Source organism: Mustela putorius, unplaced genomic scaffold, assembly GCF_011764305.1.
Source record: "Mustela putorius furo isolate JIRA1106 unplaced genomic scaffold, ASM1176430v1.1 tig00000842_pilon_pilon_pilon, whole genome shotgun sequence".
In the NCBI taxonomy this organism is placed as follows: domain Eukaryota; kingdom Metazoa; phylum Chordata; class Mammalia; order Carnivora; family Mustelidae; genus Mustela; species Mustela putorius.
In genome coordinates this window covers 2,854,784-2,874,866 of record NW_025421493.1, presented here as the reverse complement: position 1 = coordinate 2,874,866, position 20,083 = coordinate 2,854,784, and the positions used below count along the sequence as shown (strand labels likewise).

General features: G+C 39.6%; 1 protein-coding gene across 14 annotated transcripts; it reads right to left on the bottom strand.

Moving 5' to 3' along the window:
• Positions 1-13,992: 13,992 nt before the first annotated feature.
• On the bottom strand, positions 13,993-18,514 carry ARMCX1 (armadillo repeat containing X-linked 1). 14 transcript variants are annotated; one of them, XM_045085321.1, is made up of 4 exons: positions 17,961-18,514; positions 17,580-17,647; positions 16,182-16,247; positions 13,993-15,890 (listed from the first exon to the last, which is right to left on the bottom strand). In XM_045085321.1, the coding sequence occupies exon 4, from the start codon at positions 15,767-15,769 to the stop codon at positions 14,393-14,395; it is 1,377 nt and encodes a 458-aa protein (XP_044941256.1). In that variant the 5' UTR covers positions 15,770-15,890; positions 16,182-16,247; positions 17,580-17,647; positions 17,961-18,514; the 3' UTR covers positions 13,993-14,392. The 14 variants fall into 14 exon arrangements, with proteins under 14 accessions (XP_044941256.1, XP_044941249.1, XP_044941250.1 ...); XM_045085314.1 differs by having other exon boundaries at positions 16,135-16,247; positions 17,961-18,513; XM_045085315.1 differs by having other exon boundaries at positions 16,135-16,247; positions 17,592-17,647; positions 17,961-18,513.
• Between the last annotated feature and the right edge of the window lie 1,569 nt (positions 18,515-20,083).

The window sequence follows — 20,083 nt, the reverse complement described above, 5'->3', positions numbered from 1 at the left end:
TGAGACATAAATAATATCTGAAGAAATAATGGTTGAGAATTTTCTGGACTTTGCAAAACATGAAGCCACATATAAGAAGTTCTTCAAATCTGAAGCAAGATAAATTTTAGAAAATCACACCTATTCATATTATAGGAAAACTATTGAAGACCAAAAATAAGGAAAATATCAGCAATTGCACTACTAGGCATTTACCCCCAAAATACAGATGTAGCTAAAAGAAGAGGTACATGCATCCCAATGTTCATAGCAGCAATGTCCACAATAACCAAACTGTGGAAGGAACCAAGATGTCCTTCAATAGATGAATGGATAAAGAAGATGCGATTCATACATACAATGGACTATTATTCAGCCATTAGAAAGGATGAATACCCACGATTTGCACTGACATGGATGGAACTGGAGAGAATTACGCTAAGTGAAATAAGTCAGTCAGAGAAATACAATTATCATATGGTTTCACTCATATGTCAAACATAAGGAATAGCACAGAGGACCATAGGGGAAAGGAGGGAAATCTGAAGGGAGATTAATCGAAGAGGAAGACAAACATGAGAGACTCTGGACTCCAAGAACTGAGGGTTACAGAAGGGAGGGGGCCTGGGGATGGGGTAACCAGGTAATGGGTATTAAGGAGGGCACATGATGTGATGAACACTTGGTGTTATATGTAACTAATGAATTGTTGAACACTACATCAAAAACTTATGATGTACTACATGTTGGCTAACTGAACATAGTAAAAATAAAGTAGCTATAAATAAAAACCTTAGATTACCTTCAAAGCAGCAACAATTACACTGATAGCTAACTTCTCAACAGAAAAAATAAAGCCAGATAATGGAAGAATATTATTAAAGTGCTGAAAGGAAATTAATGCTAATTTAGATTTATATTCCCATAGACAATATCCTTTACCTGTATCAGTGAAATAAAGGCATATATATATATATGTGTGTATATATATATGTGTGTGTATATATATATCTCAGATAATGCCTTTATTAGACATATATATGCCTTTATTAGACATATATGTACACATATATATCAGATAATGCCTTTATTAGACATATATATATATATATCCTAGATGGCTCAGTTGATTAAGCGGCTTACTTTGGCATGATCCCCGGGTCCTGGGATTGAATCCCATATCAGACTCCTTGCTCAGCAGGGAGCCTGCTTCTCCCTCTGCCTGCCGATCCCCACGTATGTTTCCTCTTTCTCACAAATAAGTAAATAAAATCTTTGGGGAAAAATACCTTTAACATACAGAAAATTTGAAAGTGTAAAAATGGAAAATATATACTGTGAAAACACGAACTAAAAATAGGCAACTAAAAATGGGCTTTACATCAAAAAGCATTACTACAGATAAAAGGGATACTTCATGAGGAAAAAATGTGTAATTCACCAGGAAGATGTAACAGTTCTAAAGGTACCTCTAATAACATAGCTTCAAAATACACACAACAGAAATGGACAGAACTACAAAAAATAATAGAGTGGGAAGTTATAACATATCTCTTTCCATAGTTGACAGAATAAGCAAATAAAAACAGCAGAGATATAAAAAATGTGAGCATGATTAGCAAACTTGATCTAATTAGTTCAAACTTTGGTTGGTATAAAACTATATTCAACAACTATAAAAGATACATTATTTTTAAAAACATATGGAACATGTATAAAAATTGAACATATCTTGGGCCATACATCAAGTTTTAACATTTCAAAAAGATTAAAATCATATAGAGTATGTTCTCTAATCACGGTCACGGTGCAGTTAACTAGAAATCAATAATAAAAATGCAACTAAAAATCCAAATATTTTAGAGATTAGGAAATACATTTCTAAATAACCCATGGGTCAAAGAAGAACTTAAAATTACAACTAGAAAACATTTTGCATGGGATGGTAATGAAAATATTGCACTTGAAGCTGTGAAAGATACTCTGCTCCTGGCTATAGTAGCCCTACTAATGGAAGACTAATCTCCCACTTAGGACAAGAAAAGCTGAAAAATATTCATGGTATTTAAACAGATTAAATTATTGAAAGACATGGAAGAGCTTCCAAAGCATCCAGGATTGATACCTTTCCAGGTATCAAAAACCTGGAAAGAAGGGAAACTTAATGAGACAAAACTGACATTTTACACCTATTTTCCCTTTGAGGCATTGACCAGTTCATTATCGACATAGATGAAGAGGCTGAAAAGAAGCTGTGAAGAGGCAGAAACCCGAATAGAGCTTGCAGCAGTTACACAGAGCTAAATCTAGATTCAAAATCTGGAACTCAGAGCCAAGTAGACAGCTAGGGTTTAATAAACTAATCTCCTGGAGACAAGGAAATTACAAAGAAATGAAATGGGCAGTCTAAGTTAATTTTCTTCTTGATACATTCACCAGTTCTTAATAGATGTAAAGCTAGAAGCAAAGAAACAAAGCAGAAATAGGCAATTAAGAGGCTGGGAAGATAAAAAGAGCTATTGGCTTCGTCAAAGTACAGTGAACATTTAAAAATTGGAGTTTGGGGATTTCCAAAGTTAGAGGAACTGATAAACACCCCAGGCAGTCAGTTAGTAATCCTGAAGGATTATACCCTAGAAGTAAGGGTGACCTGGAAATAGAATAGGTCTGACAAAAATTGAAATCCAACCTCAAAATAGTTCAATACTTTATTTGCCTAAGCTAATTTACTCCTAAACTGCTTTTATAAAATGAAAGAAAATCCTCTACAAATTAAGGAAATGACATCTCAATTTTCTAGAGTTTTTCTCTCATAATGTTCAACATTGGAATAAAAGCACACTGAGAGACATGACAGATGGAAATTATTTTTAAAAGGGGAAAAAGAAACCAAGAGAATAAAAAAATAGACAAAAGATACAGACCTGTGTGAGATTAAGTTATTGGATGTACCAGGCATAGAGTTTAAAATAATTATAATTAATATGTTCAAGAAAATAGATGACAAGATGGACAGTTTCATCCATGAACTGAAATGGAGGAGAGGGAAATCAAACAAATTCTAAAACTAGAAAATATAATAGTGACTTTTACTTTCATTTCCAACATATAAAGAGCTTAGAAGTCCTTCTAATAGATTTTCTTGATAGAAAATCAACAACTTTTCTAAGATTTGTTAGAGAACTAAGGTAACAGGGCAAACCAACACCCCCCAAATCTGGAGCTACAGACAGAATCACAGGTAAGATAAGCTTACTTGAAACAGAAGCCTCTGGAGCCAATAACTGGTTAGAACACTTAAGTGGTAACTTTGATGAATTGCTAGAGGCTGAGTGTATACTAACTTAAAAGTGAAAACCCATGGGGGAGAATTTTAAGGGGGCAGTATCACGCTTTCACTGATTTTAGCTCAAGAAACCCCAACAAGTTCTTGTGATGGAGATTAAAGAAAAATCCCCGTGTGTTTCTGGCAGAAGGAGAAAATAAACATTTTAAATTGTGGCCAGGGGAAAATCGATCATTCTGAAATATGTCCAGAGTGTTTTTCATAACAGGGCTGTCCTGAAAGAAAAGTTACTTTTTCTTATCTGACCCAGGGGACAAACAACTGGCCAGCTCCAGCCCCATTCTAGACTTCCTATTTCATGTAAAGAGGAGAAAAAGTACCATTAATCAAAGGGATCTAAATTAACATTTGTAGAATACTTCATCCAACACCACCAGCACAATACACGTACTTCTTAAGCTCACATGAAATATTCACCAAGATAGATCACATTTTAGGCATTAAAACACATCTTAACAAATTTAAAAGAGTAGAAAACATACAAAGTATCCTCTCAGATCATATGGTATTAAACTGAAAATCAAACAGAACGATGCAAAATCTCAAAATATTTTGAGATAAAACAACACACTACCAAATAAAACCTGGGTCAAAGACGAAGTCCCAAGAGAAATTTTAAAATATTTTTTAAAGATTCTGTTTATCTGTTTGATAGAGAGTAAGAGAGAGAGCAGAAGGGGGAGAGGGAGAAGCAGACTTCCCCGCTGAGCAGGGAGCCCAGTGTGGAACTGGATCCCAGGACTCTGGGATCATGACCTGAGCCAAAGGCAGATGCTTAACCGACTGAGCCACACAGACACCCAATTTTAAAATATTTTTAACTAAATAAGAGTGAAAATGCAACTTATAAAAAATTGTGGTATGTAATGAAAACAGTGCTTAGAAGAAATTTATGGAATTTAATGCATGCATATATTTAAAAAACAAGAAAGAAGAAAAAGAAAACGAGAAAGATAAAAATCTATAAACTACCACCTGCAGAAACTAAGAAAAAAAGAGCAATAAGAGCATAAAGCAAGCAGAAGAGAAGAAATAATCAAAATTTGAATATAAATTAATAAATTGAAAGTAAAAAACAATAGAGTAATTCATTGAAACCAAAATCTGTTTCTTTGAAAGGATCAATGAAATTGAGTAACCTCTAGCCAGGCTAACTAAGAAAAAAAAGGAGAAGATACAAATGATTAATATTGGAAATGAAAGACAGGTCATCACTATTGATCCTGCAGATATTAAATGGAAAATAAAGAAATATTATGAAAAATTCTATACCCACAAATTGGATAACATAAATAAAATGGACCAATTCTTTGAAGGACACAATTCACCAAAAATCAACACAAGGAAAAATAGATAACCTAAACAGGCTTATTTATATATTAAAGAAACAGAATCAGTAATTAATACCCTTCCAAAAAAGAAAGGACTAGGTACTTTCACTGGTGGTTTCACTGGTGAATTATACCAAACATTTAAAAAAGAAGTTATACCAATTCTTTATATTCTCTTCCAGAAAACAGATTCAGAAGAACACTTCCTTTTTTAAAAAATATTTTATTTATTTTTTTAAAGATTTTATTTATTTATTTGACAGAGAGGGAGAGAGCACAAGCAGGGGGCGCGGCAGAGGGAGAGGGAGAAACAGGCATCCCACGGAGCAGGGAGGCTGATGTGAGGCTCCATCCCAGGACCCCAGGATCATGACCTGAGCTGAGGGCAGATGCTTAACTGAATGAAACACCCAGGCATCCCATTATTTATTTATTTACTTACTTGCTTACTTACTTACTTATTTCAGAGAAAGAAAGAGAAAGAGTACGCCATTGGAAGGAGGGGCAGAGGGAGAGGGCGAGAAAGAATCTCAAGCAGATTCTGCACTGAGCTCAGAGCCCAACAGATGGTTCAATCTCACAACTCTGATATCATGACCTGAGCCCAAATCAAGAGTCAACCAACTGAGCCACCCAGGTGCCTTCAGAGGGAACACTTCTTAACTCATTATATGCAGCCAGCATTACCCTAATGTAAAAACTAAAGGCATTACAAGAAAGAAAAGATATAAACCAATATTTTCCACATTGATGCAGAAAGTTTCAACAAAATATTAGCAAATCAAATGCAGCAACATATAAAAAGAATAAACAAGTGTTATTTATTACAAGTATGAAGACTGATTCAACATTAGAAAATCAATTAATATTATCCATCACATCTATAAGCTAAACAATCATATGATCATATAAATAGATGTAGAAAGAGCATTTGACAAAATCCAACACCCATTAATGGTTTAAAATTTTTTCAGAAAACTAGGAATAGAGAGGATTTCAACTTTATAAAGAACATCTACAGAAAAACTACACCTTGAAATTTATCCTTAATGGTAAGAAACTACATGCTTCCATCCTAAGACTGGGAGCAAAACAAGGATGGCTCTTCCCACGACTCTTATTCAACATTGTGTTTGAAATATAATAATACAAGAAAAAGAAATAAAATACACACAGATTGGAGAAGAACAAACCCCCTGTCTTCGTTTTGCAGATAATATGACTGTCTGTATTAAAAAATTCCTAGGAATCAAACCAAAAACTGAAACTAACAGGTAATTATTGCAAGGTTGAAGGATACAGAGTTTATATACATAACTCCACTGTTTTCCTATATACTGGCAATAAACAGTAAAAAAGTAATTAAAAATGCAACACTGTTCACATTAACATCAAAAATAAGAAAAATTTAGGCATAAATCTAATGAAATGTGTGCAGGATCTATATGAGGCAAAGTACAAAACTCTGTTGAAGGAAATCAAACAGGATGTAAGTAACTGAAGAGATATTCCATGATCATGAATAGGAAGACTCAGAATTGTTAAGGTGTTGATTCTTCCCAATTTGATCTATACATTCAATTTAATCCAAATCAGAATCCTAGCAAGTTATTTTGTGGTTATCAAGAAACTGATTTTAAAGTTTATATGGAAATTCAAAAGAGTAACCAACATAATCCTGAGGAAGAGGAACAAAGTCAGAGGTTGACACTACCTTACTCAATACTTGCTATGAAGGTACAGTAATCAACATAGCCTGGTATTGTGACAGAATATTCAAATAGATCAATGACAAAAAGAAGAAAGGAATCTAGACACGGATATTATTAAACTTTTCACAAAATTAACCCCAAATGGACCTTACACAGAAATGCAAAATGAAAAACTATAAAACTTGTAGAAGATAACGTAGGAGAAAATTCAGGTAACCTTGGGTTCAGTGATGAATTTTTGAGACAACACCAAAAGCATGACTCACAAAAGAAAAATTGGTAAGTTGGACTTATTTACTAAAATAAAAACTTCTGCTCTGCAAAAGAAAGAGAATGAAAGACAGACCACAGACCGACTAGGAGAAAATATTTGTCAAACACATATTGTATAAGGAACTTGTATTCAAAATTTTCTAAGTCATTAGACTTAAACACAAACTTTTCAGTAACTAAACTGGACATCAATGGAGTAAATAAAGTGAGGAATATATATACATATACATATATATATACACACATATATTTATATATATATTTATATATATATATCTCAATAGTATTTGAGATATCTATATATATGTATACATATATACATCTATATATATATATGTATACATATATATAGAGAGAGATATCTCAAATACTTCAATTGGAAAAATAAGAGTGCCACACTGGATAAAAATTGAAATCTAATTTTATTCTGCTTATAAGAGATGAAACTTAAGTGTAAGAAAACACAAATATCTAAAGTAAACAAATGGAAAGAAATACACTCTACAAATTCTAACCAAAAGAAGACAAGAAGAGTTACTTGGGATGGAGGAGAGAATTTTATAGTGATAAAAGTGTCAATCAACCAAGGAGATACAAGAATTCTAAATTTCGATGTAACTATAACATAGATTCAAATATATAAAGCAAGATGGATAGTGTTAAAGGTGAAATAGACCAATTCACCATCAAAAAGGTTTTAATATACCTAGCTCAGTAACTGATGGAGCAAGCAGATAAATTTATCCAAATGCTTAAAGAAAAAATCTTATTTTATAGAAACTCTTCCAAAGAAAAGAGAAAGAAATAATCAGGATTCTCCACAGAACAAAATCAATAGGAAGTATATATAGATATATAGATATGGATATGGATATAGACATAGATGAAATAGAGGAAGATACACAGAGAAAGAGAGAGAGAGTTTAAGGAATTGGCTCACACAATTGGGGAAGGTGCCAAATCTAAAATCTATAGTGTGGGCCAGAAGGCTAGAGACTCAGGAAAGAGTTGATGTTCCCTGCTTGAGTCTGAAGACAATCTGGAAGCTGAATTCCCTCTTCGAAAGAACCTCAGTCATTTTCTCTCAAGGCCTGCAACTCATTGGATTAGACCTACTTACATGATGGAGAATAATCTGCTTCATTCAAAGTCTACTGATTTAAACAATAATCTTTTTTTTAAAGATTTTATTTATTTGACAAAGAGAGATCACAAGTAGACAGAGAGGCAGGCAGAGGGGCAGAGAGAGGAAGCAGGCCCCCTGCTGAGCAGAGAGTCTGATGCAGGGCTCCATCCCAAGACTCTGAAATCATGACCTGAGCCAAGGGTGGAGGCTTAACCCACTGAGCCACCCACTTGTCCCTCATTTAAACAATAATCATATCTAAAAAATAACTTCACAGCAACATCTAGACTGGTATTTGGCCAAATATGTAGATACTGTGGCTGAGCCAAGTTGACACATAAAATTATCTTACTACCCACCTTGTTTTATGACATGAACACAAATATATGATACCAAACCTGAAAAGAATATTAAAAAACATATGGACACCTGGGTGACTCAGTGGGTTAAGCATCTGCTTCTGGCTCAGGTCATGATCCCAGGGTCTTGGGATTGAGCCCCACATCCAGCTCCCTGCCCAGCAGGAAGTCTGCTTCTCCTTCTCTCTCTGCCCCTTTCCTCGACCCCCAACTCCTGCTTTCTCTCTCTATCTCTCTCTCTCTCTCTCAAATAAATAAAATCTTTTAAAAAGAAGAATATTACAAAAAATAAAATTACAGGCTAATTCCTCTTAAGAATTTAGATGCAAAAAATTCAAGCCAGAATAAAAGCAAACCAAATTGAGTGATATACAAAACAGAAAATACATAATAAACAAGTTGAGTTTCTTCTAAAAATGCAAACTTAAGTTAATATTAAAAATCAATCAATATAGGGGTGTCCAGGTGGCTCAGTCAGTTTTGCATCCAACTTTTGATTTTGGCTCAGGTCATGATCTTAGGATCTTGAGATGCAGCCCCACATGGGGCTCTGCATGGAGCTTGCTTAAGAGTCTCTTTCCCTCTGTCCCTTCCCTCCCCCTGCTCGCACAATCTCTCTCTTAAAAAGTAATAAATAGGGTTACCTGGGTGGCTCAGTGGGTTAAGCTTCTGCCTTTGGCTCAGGTCATGATCTCAGGGTCCTGGGATCAAGCCCAGCATCGGCCTCTCTGCTCCACAGGGAGCCTGCTTCCTCCTCTCTCTCTGCCTGTTGCTCTGCCTACTTGCGATCTCTCTCTCTCTCTCTGTCAAATAAATATAATATTTTAAAAAAATAAAAAATAAAATAAAAATCCATTTAAAAATGAATCAGTATAATTTGCCACATTATTATAATTAGAGGGAAAAACTTACATAACCATCTCCATTGATGCAGAAGAGGCATTTGATAAAATTCAACCCCCATTCATGATTTAAAACAACATAGTATAAGGGGAAAAACACTTTACTTTGACAGCACCAACATCTAGCTAAGTCAGTTTGCCCTGATTCCCTAAGCACTAAATAAATAATCTTCTGACAATAATTTGGTTTCTGAGATAGAGTGATGTTAGGGAGAGAACATTCTGAGAAGCAAACACTAAGAATTTGATCTACTTGGCAACGATTTTTCTCACAGTAACAGAAATGATCACTTTTTTTATTTTCAAAAAGAAATTCTGCCCCACCTGATATGTCACTTACTCTGCAAACTTAGAAACGCTCAATAAACGGGGAACTCTGTGCCCAGACAAAGATCCTGCATTATTACTTACCCTTTCAGAGGTCAACAGGGCCAGAGTTACACTAAAGCCCAATCTCAATGGTGGACTGAATTATATGTGCATGAACCTGTAAGGATAAAGATACCCCTCCAATAGGGCTTCCTGCACTCCCCACCTCCCTTCTCCCTCCCCGCAGGCCTATCCCCAAACGTGCATTGCCCAAACCCTTTAACACAAGGCCTGAGGGGGACCCAATGGACAGGGTCAAGTGTGGAAGTACAACATTCTGAAAAACAAATATCTGTTATCCTGCTTAGTACCACACCTCAGGGCAAGGCAGACCAGGGGCCATTATCTTGGTTTTCTGCACCCCAAGATGGCAGCAAGATAGTTCTTGTTTAAAGGCACAGAAGAGCTGCAGATTTTTCAAATAGAGAAACCAGAAAAAACCGTCAGCCTGGGATATGATGTAAAATGAATGTACAAAGTTAACATTGAAAATAGTCATAATCATGCTTAGAAAAGCCATTATCAAGGGAAAGTAGCTAATCTCCATTTGTCAAAGTTCAACCATTAGAGCATTAACTGCACTGTGTTTCTATGTATGTAGTTTAGCTAGTTTGCAGCAGCAGTTGTCTCTTCTTGTTAGGTGGCACTATGTTAGATCATTCCTCAAGCAGTAGCTTGAACAACAGCGACAATGGCAGTGGCAGAAACAGCATAAAGGTCATTGCTGTATTTCCTCTGGATTTCAAGCAAGGCAGTTGGCAGAGTCATGGAATGTTGAGGGGAAGTGGTTGGACCAAGTGGAACTTTGATGATATGTGTACTGAATGGAGAAATGTGACACTAATAATTGTGTTGAATCCATTATGAAGGATGCTAAAGTACGATGGGGACAGGATACAATATACTTTGGGCTATGCAAATTCTACAATTTGAAAAGGTGGTCTGGACTAAAAATTCTAAGTCAGTAGGTAAAGTACTCATAATGTCTTCTGTCTCAGGATGTATGACAATGAGTGAGTTAATCAGTGCATTTAAATATTTTCAAATCTGCTGCCTAATTCTGTTGTTAAGTTATTACATATTGTCATCTTGCCTTGCAACCAAGGACAAAACATACTATTAGATCTTGAACACATGAGCAGTGCTAATCAAGGTATCTTTGCCAACACATGCAAGGGGGAGTGACATCCTGTTTGACAAAGTGGGTAAAGTGCAGATAGAACTTTAAACAAGTTTTCAGTACTAATAGAGATAATATAATATAAGAATAAAATATAATATATAATATAATATAATATAAGAATAAAATAAAGTAAGTTTAAGAGGGACACTGGGAATGAGACAATTGTTTGAGTTCTTACTGTAGCAATTGATTGATTTGTCGTGGTGTGGCATTTCTTCTTTTTAAAAGATTTTATTTATTTATTTATTTATTTATTTTGTCAGAGAGAGAGAGAGAGAGCACAAGCAGTAAGAGTGGCAGGCAGAGAGAAGCAGGCTCCCTGTTGAGCAAGAAGCCTGATGCGATGTGGGACTGGGACTTGATCCCAGGACCCTGGGATCATGACCTGAGCAGAAGGCAGATGCCTAACTGACTGAGCCACCCAGGCACCCCATGAATATTTTTTCAGATGTTCAAGCTATGCATCTGAGTTAGAAATGAGTTTTATTGTCTCTATGTTCTCGAGTTATCTCCAATGAATATTTTTTAGGAGAAAATTCAAAAAGTTTTAAATCAGCTCCCCCAAATTTACTTACAGTATTGTATAATTTTATAAAAGTAACTCAGCACCCCAACTTGAACATATCAATACAATGGTCATTATTATTTGCTCCATATCCAAACTGCTCATCCTACCTGGCATATAGGAGCACCAAGATAAATACTATTTTCTCTGTTTCTCAACTGAACCTCACCTATTGGCAACTCCTAAGATTTCACTCTTTCTTCTACACCTTACTATGTGGGTATCTATAAAGTTATGGACTCAACATAAAGATTATCATCTTCATCTGTGTCTTCATCAGGAAGAGTTTTGTGTCAAGTATCTAATAGAGGCATTATCCAGTCATTTGGTTCCATACAGGATGATTTTAAGCAACCAGTTGCTCAAGTTTGGAAGGCTGCTGGCTCTACCTCTTACTAATGAAGTGATATTGGGAAACTCACCTGGCTTCTCCAAGTCTCATTTCTTCTGCAGTAAAAATATATTTACTTGACAGGATCATTGAGGAGATTAAGTGGAGGGGGTAGGAACTATAAAAGATGCCAATCAGTGTCTGACAAATATTAGGTATCACCCATGTTTTTCTTCTATAATATACATAATATATATATATATGTATATAATATACTTGAATGTGTTACTTATCAAATTTGATTAAAAATTTTGATCTTTTATCTTTAACAAGATCTGTTTGTACAGAATTCTCTCAGCCTCAGCTCCCCATCTCTGGTGGTAAGAATGTGTCTTTCCTTCTGGTGTAGGGAAGACAGTTTTCACATGGGATTTTTATCTCCTGCCTTTAGGAAGAAAAGGGCAGGTCAGAGTACCTTTCTTGTACCTATTTTCCAAATGCTATTACTTCTTTTAAGATTTTATTTATCTATTTGTGTGGGGGGGGGGGGGACAGCAAGTGGGAGCAGGGGGGAGGGGTAAAGGGAGAAGCAGATTCCCCGTTAAGCAGAGAGCCCAAAGGGGGAAAGGAATTGATCCCAGGACTCTGGGATCATGACCTGAACTGAAGGCAGATGCCTAACCTATTGAGCCACCTAGGCACCCTTCCAAATGCTTTTAACTCAAAATAATCCTTATGCCAAAGGGGCATATTTTGGGGCAGCATATTCTATCAACTTTCACTCTCATATAAAGTTTAAAATAAAAAGACACAAATTAAAAATAGACCCAGCCATAAAACTAAAAAAAAATTAAATTAACATTAATGAGATTGATTAAATGTTGCTTTGTTGTCTCGGAATCACCATCTGCAATATGAATGGAGTAGGGATGCTTCAGCACAGATTCCTTTGATTTAAACGTTCCTTCAGTAGAGGGAGCTTGATGACTCCTCCTCAACCCTCTGCCAGTTTCCTTAAACTACTGCAGAACCTCTATCAGAACAAAATGATATACTTATTATGAAGCAAACACACTCTTTAGGTATTACAGTTTTACATTCTTCTCATTGACTAGAAACATAATTTCACTGATTTAAGATGACTTTAATTATTAGATGCATCATTATTTTACACACTACAAAAGGAAAACAATATTTCCAATTAAAGTGTGGGACAATGTTAAAGTGCCAACAACTGTTAAGATGCATCATAACTTCAGAGATACCAAACTACAGGGAAAAGAAGTCTATCACTACTAGTGAATACAGTAGTGCTACTTTGTGCCATGACACTATTTTTTAGAAGTCTTTTTCTAAATTAACATATAATGTATTATTTGTTTCTGGGGTACAGGTCTGTGATCCATCAGTCTTACACAATTCACAGCACTCACCATAGCACATACCCTCCCCAATGTCCATCACCCAGCGACCCCATCCTTGCCACCTACATCCCCTCCAGCAACCCTCACTTCATTTCTTGAGATTAAGAGTTTCTTCTGGTTTGTCTCCCTCTCTGCTTTCATCTTGCTTAATTTTTCCCTCCCTTCCTCTATGATCCTGTCTCATTTCTCAAATTCCTCGTATCAGTCAGATCATATGATTGTCTTTCTCTAATTGACTTATTTCACTTCCCAGAATACCCTCTAGTTCCATGCATGTTGCTGCAAATGGAAATATTTCTTTTTAATGGCTGCATAATATTCCATATTATTTTTTTCTTAAGATTTTATTTATTTGACAGAGGTCACAAGTAGGTAGAGAGGCAGGCAGAGAGAGAGAGAGAGAGAGGAGGAAGCAGGCTCCCCGCTGAGCAGAGAGAGCCCAATGCGGAGCTCAATCCCAGGACCCTGGGATCATGACCTGAGCCGAAAGCAGAGGCTTTAACCCACTGAGCCACCCAGGCACCCCAATATTCCATATTATATACATACCACTTCTTCTTTATCCATTCATCTGTTGATGGACATCTAGGCTCTTTCCATAGTTTGGCTATTGTGGACATTGCTGCTATCGGGTGCACATGCCCCTTCGGATCACTACATTTGTATCTCTGGGATAAGTGCCCAGTAGTACAATTGCTGGGTCAGAGGGTAGCCCTATTTTTAACTTTTTGAGGAACCTCCATGCTGTTTTCCAGAGTGGCTGCACCAGCTTGCATTCCCACCAACAGTGTAGGAGGGTTCCCCTTTCTCTGCATCCTTGTCAAGACATGAAAATATTTAACATAACACAAAATTTGTCCCCTCAGTCACCAGTTGGTATCCAAACATCCCCATTTTTACCCTATCCTTCAAGTCCAACTTACTTAAGTGTCCTCCTCTGTACAACTTTTGCCTGAGCGCTGTTGCCTGCAGAAGTTTCTGCACAGATGAGAAGGGTTTGGCCATGATCAGAGGCTTGTGGTTTTGTTAGTGTATTTTTGTTTCCATACATCTTGCCTTTCCAAATAGATCATAAACTCAAGGACAGAATAATTTTTTTGCTGGTTAAAACACACAACTTTATTGATGAAACACAAGTCGAAGATTAACAAATGTAAACCAATACAAAAGTGTAGCTTATTTATGATTAGTCTGCTGTCAGTTTAGGTAGAGTAAAGAGTAAAAAATATCTCAATCTCGGTAGCAAGATGGAATCAATAAATGCTTTCTTTACACAAGCTCTAGTATTCAATAAATCATTAAAATGCTCCATACTGAAACCAGCCACCACAAGTAACATCACTGATGACTCTTGATATTCATTTTTCCAGAGTAGGAGCCAAAAGGATCTCATTGTCATGTAAGCACAGTGGAAAACAAAGAATTTACAAAATGCATTGTTCCCAGTGCACACTGAAAAATTATCTCAATACTGTTTGGACCATACTCCAAATTAGAGTTTGGTCAGTACTTTTAGGACTTTTACTTTCACCACCAGGTCATTGTGATTTGCTAATGCCTTGATTTTCTTAACACACACTCCAGATTCTTTGAATAAGAAAAAAAGTGAACTTCTGCTGAATTCCTTCTTAGATGATGCAAGCCCTTCATTTTTTATGTTGTCATTTATATTCTCAAATAGAGTAAGGATATTAAGAAGAATCTCTCTGTCCCATTCTTTATTAAAGAGGGAAATCAATTCTGAGGGAACTTTACAACTGACCAGCTCTCTCGTCATAGCTGGATTTTCAGTAAAGTTTATAATTAGTTTCATAATCTGAATCTTGGTGAAGTAATTTCCCAGGAATAACAAAGCAAAAAAGTCTGGAAAAGAATAGGAAAGCAAATGTTGGTAATGATTAGTCACAGTCATGTTGGTTAACAGTCTTAGTCCAGCCATCTGCACAGCTGAGTCCAAGCGACAGATCATGGTATCATCACACACTTGACTGATATATGTCTTAATCTTTCCCTGATTTTCAGCATTCACACTCAAGTTATTAAGGGCATTGTAAGCTTTTTCCCTAATAATAGGATCTTTTGTTTTTATCAGTTTTGCAATAATTGGAAGACCACCCAATTCACGAATGGCGTTTTGGTTAAAAGAATATGCTGCATTGTTACCCAGAGTGACCAAGGCTATTTCTTGAATAAAAGGATCATTTGATCGTTCCAAGATGTTAAGAACCTTTTGAAGGTCAGAAGCACCCAGAATATCATCAATTTTATAGGGAAAGTTAAACTTGCCCCTGCGAACAGGCCATGATGTAGCTGGAGTCCTGGTGCTCTTACCTCGGGTCCTTCCCTTGGTTTTTCCGCTTGCCCTACTTCCAGACCTAGCCCCACTCCTGGTGGGGTGGCAGCCTCCACCCCGGCCTCCTGGGCAGGGTAAACTTGGTGCAAGGGTCCTGTTCCCAGAGATAGTGCCCAACCTGGCTCCTCTGCTGGCCTTTGCACTTGCCTGTTCCTTCAGAGTGCTGAAAAGGGCTTTGGCCTTGGCCTCTAGGCCACCTCCACTCTGCGCCCCCAAGTGGGCCTCTGCCTTTACATCTGAACCATTCTGGAGTTCCATGCCCACCTCAGCCTTGACCTTTGATTCATCCTGAAGTCTAGCCCCAGCCCCCACCCCAGCATTAGCCTTAGCTCCTTTTCCAGTCTGGACACCAGTCTCTACAATATCACTAGATTCTTCTTCATCGTCTTCCTCATTGTCGTCCCAGATTTTCTCATTCTCATCTCTTCCCCAGGTCAGCCTGTACACGCAGTAGCAGGCGCCAGCCCCGATCACCACACCAGCGGCCACGCAGCCAGCTTCCCGAGTACGGCCCATGCTGGGGTGAACGTCTGAACCAAATTTTCAACCAGGGTAGAGTGGGGTTTCTTCTATGTTGGGAGCGGAGTCTTCAGCTACAGCTGGCAGGCCCGGCTGCAGCTTGCAGATACAGTGGAACCTAGGAATGAAGGAAAGATTTAAGGCATTAGTCTCCTCATTTTGTGCCTTTGCCTGCAGACAGACTGAACTACAGACCAGCAAACGGACAGGGACATGACAGGGACTCAGGGCTGGATCACTGATTCCTTTCCTCCATGGGGAAGATAATTTTGAAAATTTTCCCCACCTCCAGATCCTCCAACCTCATGTTCAACCATCCCACCCCAGTATGTTACATTTAAGGTATCTAATCAATTCCCTACCTCCCCTACCCCTCCAGATGTCTTGGGGTAGTGGCACCCCCACATACACCAGCACAGGTCCAGGCAGTTTCTTCCTTCTTTTTCTTGCCTGGAAGTCCACTGTGTCCTGCAACCTGCATACAAAGGGGTGGGGATGAGGATCCTGAAGGCTCAAGGGACAGGACTTCACCCTGGATGGGATACACTTCCCTCTCCGGAATGTCTGACCCCAGTTCTGAGTAGCCCAACCCTCAACTCCTCAGCGCAGACTCCTCAGTTGCGGAGCTATGGCTTCGAAATTCAGTATCTCCCTTCCCCATCTCCTTTATCCCTTTCAATCCTTGTTTCTGATTGAAACAAGAATTCAATCAGAATCCCCCCTGGTCAAGTCATTTCCTTCAAAAGTGACTCCGCAACCCTTTCCCTGTAATAAAATGGAACGTGGTGGAGAGAGTGCTGAAAACAGACTGTAGAATGCACAAAACTCGCCCTTGCCCTTGCCTCTCCCACCCCCACCATCTCAGAGATACCGGGACACTCCTCCCTCCAGCCATTATACCAACTTCCACCGATCCGGAGCAATTTCCTTCCCCCCTCATCTCAGTTTCTGCCTTCTCCACGAAACCCAAGGACTGCTAACTCTGGGACTGAGTGCTTGACCAACAGAGCAAACCTTAGACACTGTACTCCACGGAGTAATTTGGAGCAAGATCCTCCCCACCCCCACTTCAGGCGACACTCCGCCCCCCAGCCACTTCCTTCCTTTCAGTGCCGTCTAACTGCAAAGCACTTTGTTCCGAAAGCTCCAAAACGGAATCAAGTGGAGGAAAGGAGGGGGATGCGGAGGCGGTGCCCGGGTCCACTCGGGTTTGCAGTCTTCACAATTCTCCACCCCAGGGGTCCCCAAATAGTGCCACCACCCTAATTCTGACCTGCTTTTTCTGGACAATCTTCCTGCTTTCTAGGGTTGAACTGGCCCTAAAGTGCAAGATGCACAGACAGACAAGCGACAGGGCAGACAGCTGGGCGGACAGAAAAGCACTTCACAGAGTCCCAAAAGCAGCTTTTCCGAATTCAGGATCCTGGTTGTCCAATATTGGCCTCTCACCCCTACCCCTATTCTGAGGACTCCGCTGACATCAGCCCTCTTCTTGCCGGCGCGCGTTCACCCACTCCGCAGCCCCCACCTTCAGTGGTCCGCCATTTTCCCAGCAAAAACCACACCCCTTTCGAACAACTGGACAGGGAGGAGGCGGGGCGACGGAGTAGGGAAAACCAGAGGAGCAAAAGAGCCCCCTCCCCGATGCATTTCCACCCCCAACGACAGCCATTTTCCCTGCAGGCACTGTCACATCCTTTTTCCTTCATAAAATAACAGGAAGGCAGCTGGAGTCAGAAATGGGCCCAAGTTAAATCAAGGACCTCAGCCACTCCCACCCCCTGCGGGGACTGCGGGGCAATCCCACCTTTGCACAGACCTGCGGGATTCCAGGCAGATACGTTATTCTTTTGCTCTGAGTGGTACAGCGCCCTACTGAAAGACACGGGGAATGACAGACGCACAGCCTCACGATTCTGGCTTGGTAAATGGACCAGCACACAGGGCAAGAATCTTTATAGCTGTCCTTCCCAATTCAAGGCCCTGAATGCCAAAGTTTTCAGATCCCCTCCCTCCTGGTCTGGGGTGTCCCCTGGAATCCGGACCCAAGCGTCCACCATTTTTGTTCTTGTAAAGGCCAGGGATAGTGCAAGCCTGTGGAGAAAGCAGGCCTTGTCCCTCTTTGGTCTCCACCCTCGGCTCCCCATACCGCACGGATCCCCCAGGCAGCGCCCACCCACACACAGACCTGCTGGGATGTGGGCAGTTACCTCCTCCTCCTTCCCTGGCCACAGGCCCGCCCGCCTTCTGGGTAATATGGAGCTGGTAACCGGACCAAACCAGGACCAGAATTAGAAGGACGCCTGCAAACGTCAGCTCCTGCTCACGTAAGGGCCACGTCACCCGTGAGTTCAAGACCCCAATTACCACTCCCACCAGCAGTGCGGCAAGAGTCGGCCCACCCCTTTCCTTCCTGGCTACATCAGGTCCTGCCACTCATTTTCTTTTGCCAATCCCAGAGGCTGAGGAGAGCTTCTCCTTGTGGCTGAAATTTGCCTTTCTCTGGTTAACAGGGAGAAAGTGCATCTGTTCCCTTGTCCATTGGTCTTTTCTTCCTCTTTGAGGAATAGTTTTTTTTTTCCCTTCTCTATTCCCTGTCCAATTGCTTCTCCCCTTCTCTCACTTTCCCCCAGCCCCAGCCTTGAAGAGCCAGCATTTTCCCTGCACTCCTATGTGCAATGGGTGGAAAGATCTCAGAAAAGAATATACGTAGTGAGAGTGTCTTACTTTCTTAAACTTTCCTGTTCATTTTTTAAAAACAGGAATATGTTACTTTTATATTGAGAAAATTAAATGATGCTATTTTCATTTGAGTGGAGAATTTAAGTGGGAGCGAAAACCCAAAAGACCTCATTAATTACATTATATTTATTTATAATACAAGAAAAAGGTTTTACTGGTTATAACCAAATGGCAGCTTTCAAAACATACTAATCCATTTTAAAATTGAAAACAGGGGTGCCTGTGTGGCTCAGTGGGTTAGGCCGCTGCCTTCGGCTCAGGTCATGATCTCAGGGTCCTGGGGTCGAGTCCCACATCGGGCTCTCTGCTCAGGAGGGAGCCTGCTTCCTCCTCTCTCTCTCTCTGTCTGCCTCTCTGCCTACTTGTGATTTCTCTCTGTCAAATAAATAAATAAAATCTTTAAAAAAATTTGAAAACAATTTTTTTCATACAATCTATGAATTAGTCCACAAAGAGATCTAATCTTTAGTCATCTAATTTTGGCCAGTTAATGTAAATAATCCACTACTTTTTCTACTTTAGGATCAACTTACACTTTGATAAAACAAAAGCAATACAATTCTGTCTTGTTTGATTAAAGAAAGACATGTATTTAATGCCCCAAAGTCTTGGCAGAATGCTGCAGGAACCTGTTGTGATTTGATGGCTGTTTTGAACACCTGCTCCTGGATTAGATTCCAGTCCACTAAGGAGGAGGCAGCCGAGGGTGTGGGGAATGTATAAATGGTCTGATCTCTCAGCTCTGTCAAAAAGGGAGGAAGGAGGTTGCTGACCCTCTACCTCCTTTCATATTCCTGAGCCTTCATTCCCTACATTCAGCCACTTGACTCTATCTCTGGCTCTAAAAGTACACAGGGACTGGTGACCAAGGTGGTAAATACCACCTTTACTCAGGGGACCAACTTGAGTAACTGTCTTTGGCTTCTTCCCTTTCTCCCTCCCTCCCCCAAATTCCCACAGGTGTAACTCAGGGATGCCTAGGAGGGACTGCTGCTCCCACAGAGCCCTGCAGCTGTGGGTTCCCATGAAGAAGAAGTGATTGCTGGCTGGCAGACGCACCCAGATCGGCCTACTCTGCCCTCTCTCCTGGTGCCTGAGTTAACAGGGCTCCTTAACACTGCTGCTACCACCTGGCTGGAGGGGTGCAGCCAGCTGGGCCTCTTACCTCTGGCCTCCTTGCCACAGGACACCCAGGGAGAACCTGGTCTTGCTGCAGGGTCACTGTCTGCAGCCCACACCCACTTTGCTGCCCCCTCAGCCAAATGTGTGCCGGGACCGCAGGGAGTCTCCCCACTGACCATACCGATTAACCTAGAGTGGGGTTTCTCAACTGACCACTTCTGTGCTGTACCTGAAATTGAACACAAGGTTATGCACATACACATGTTCATTTCATGGAAAGAGGGCTCAAAGCTTTAATCAGATTCTTGTGGGCATCTATGACTTTAAAAATATAATAAACTACTTGCCTAGGAAAAAAGATATATCCCCTGTGTAGAAATCAATCTCTTCCTTTCTTTCTCTCTCTCTCTCTACCTCTCTCTCTCTCTCATTATGCACATTTATTAT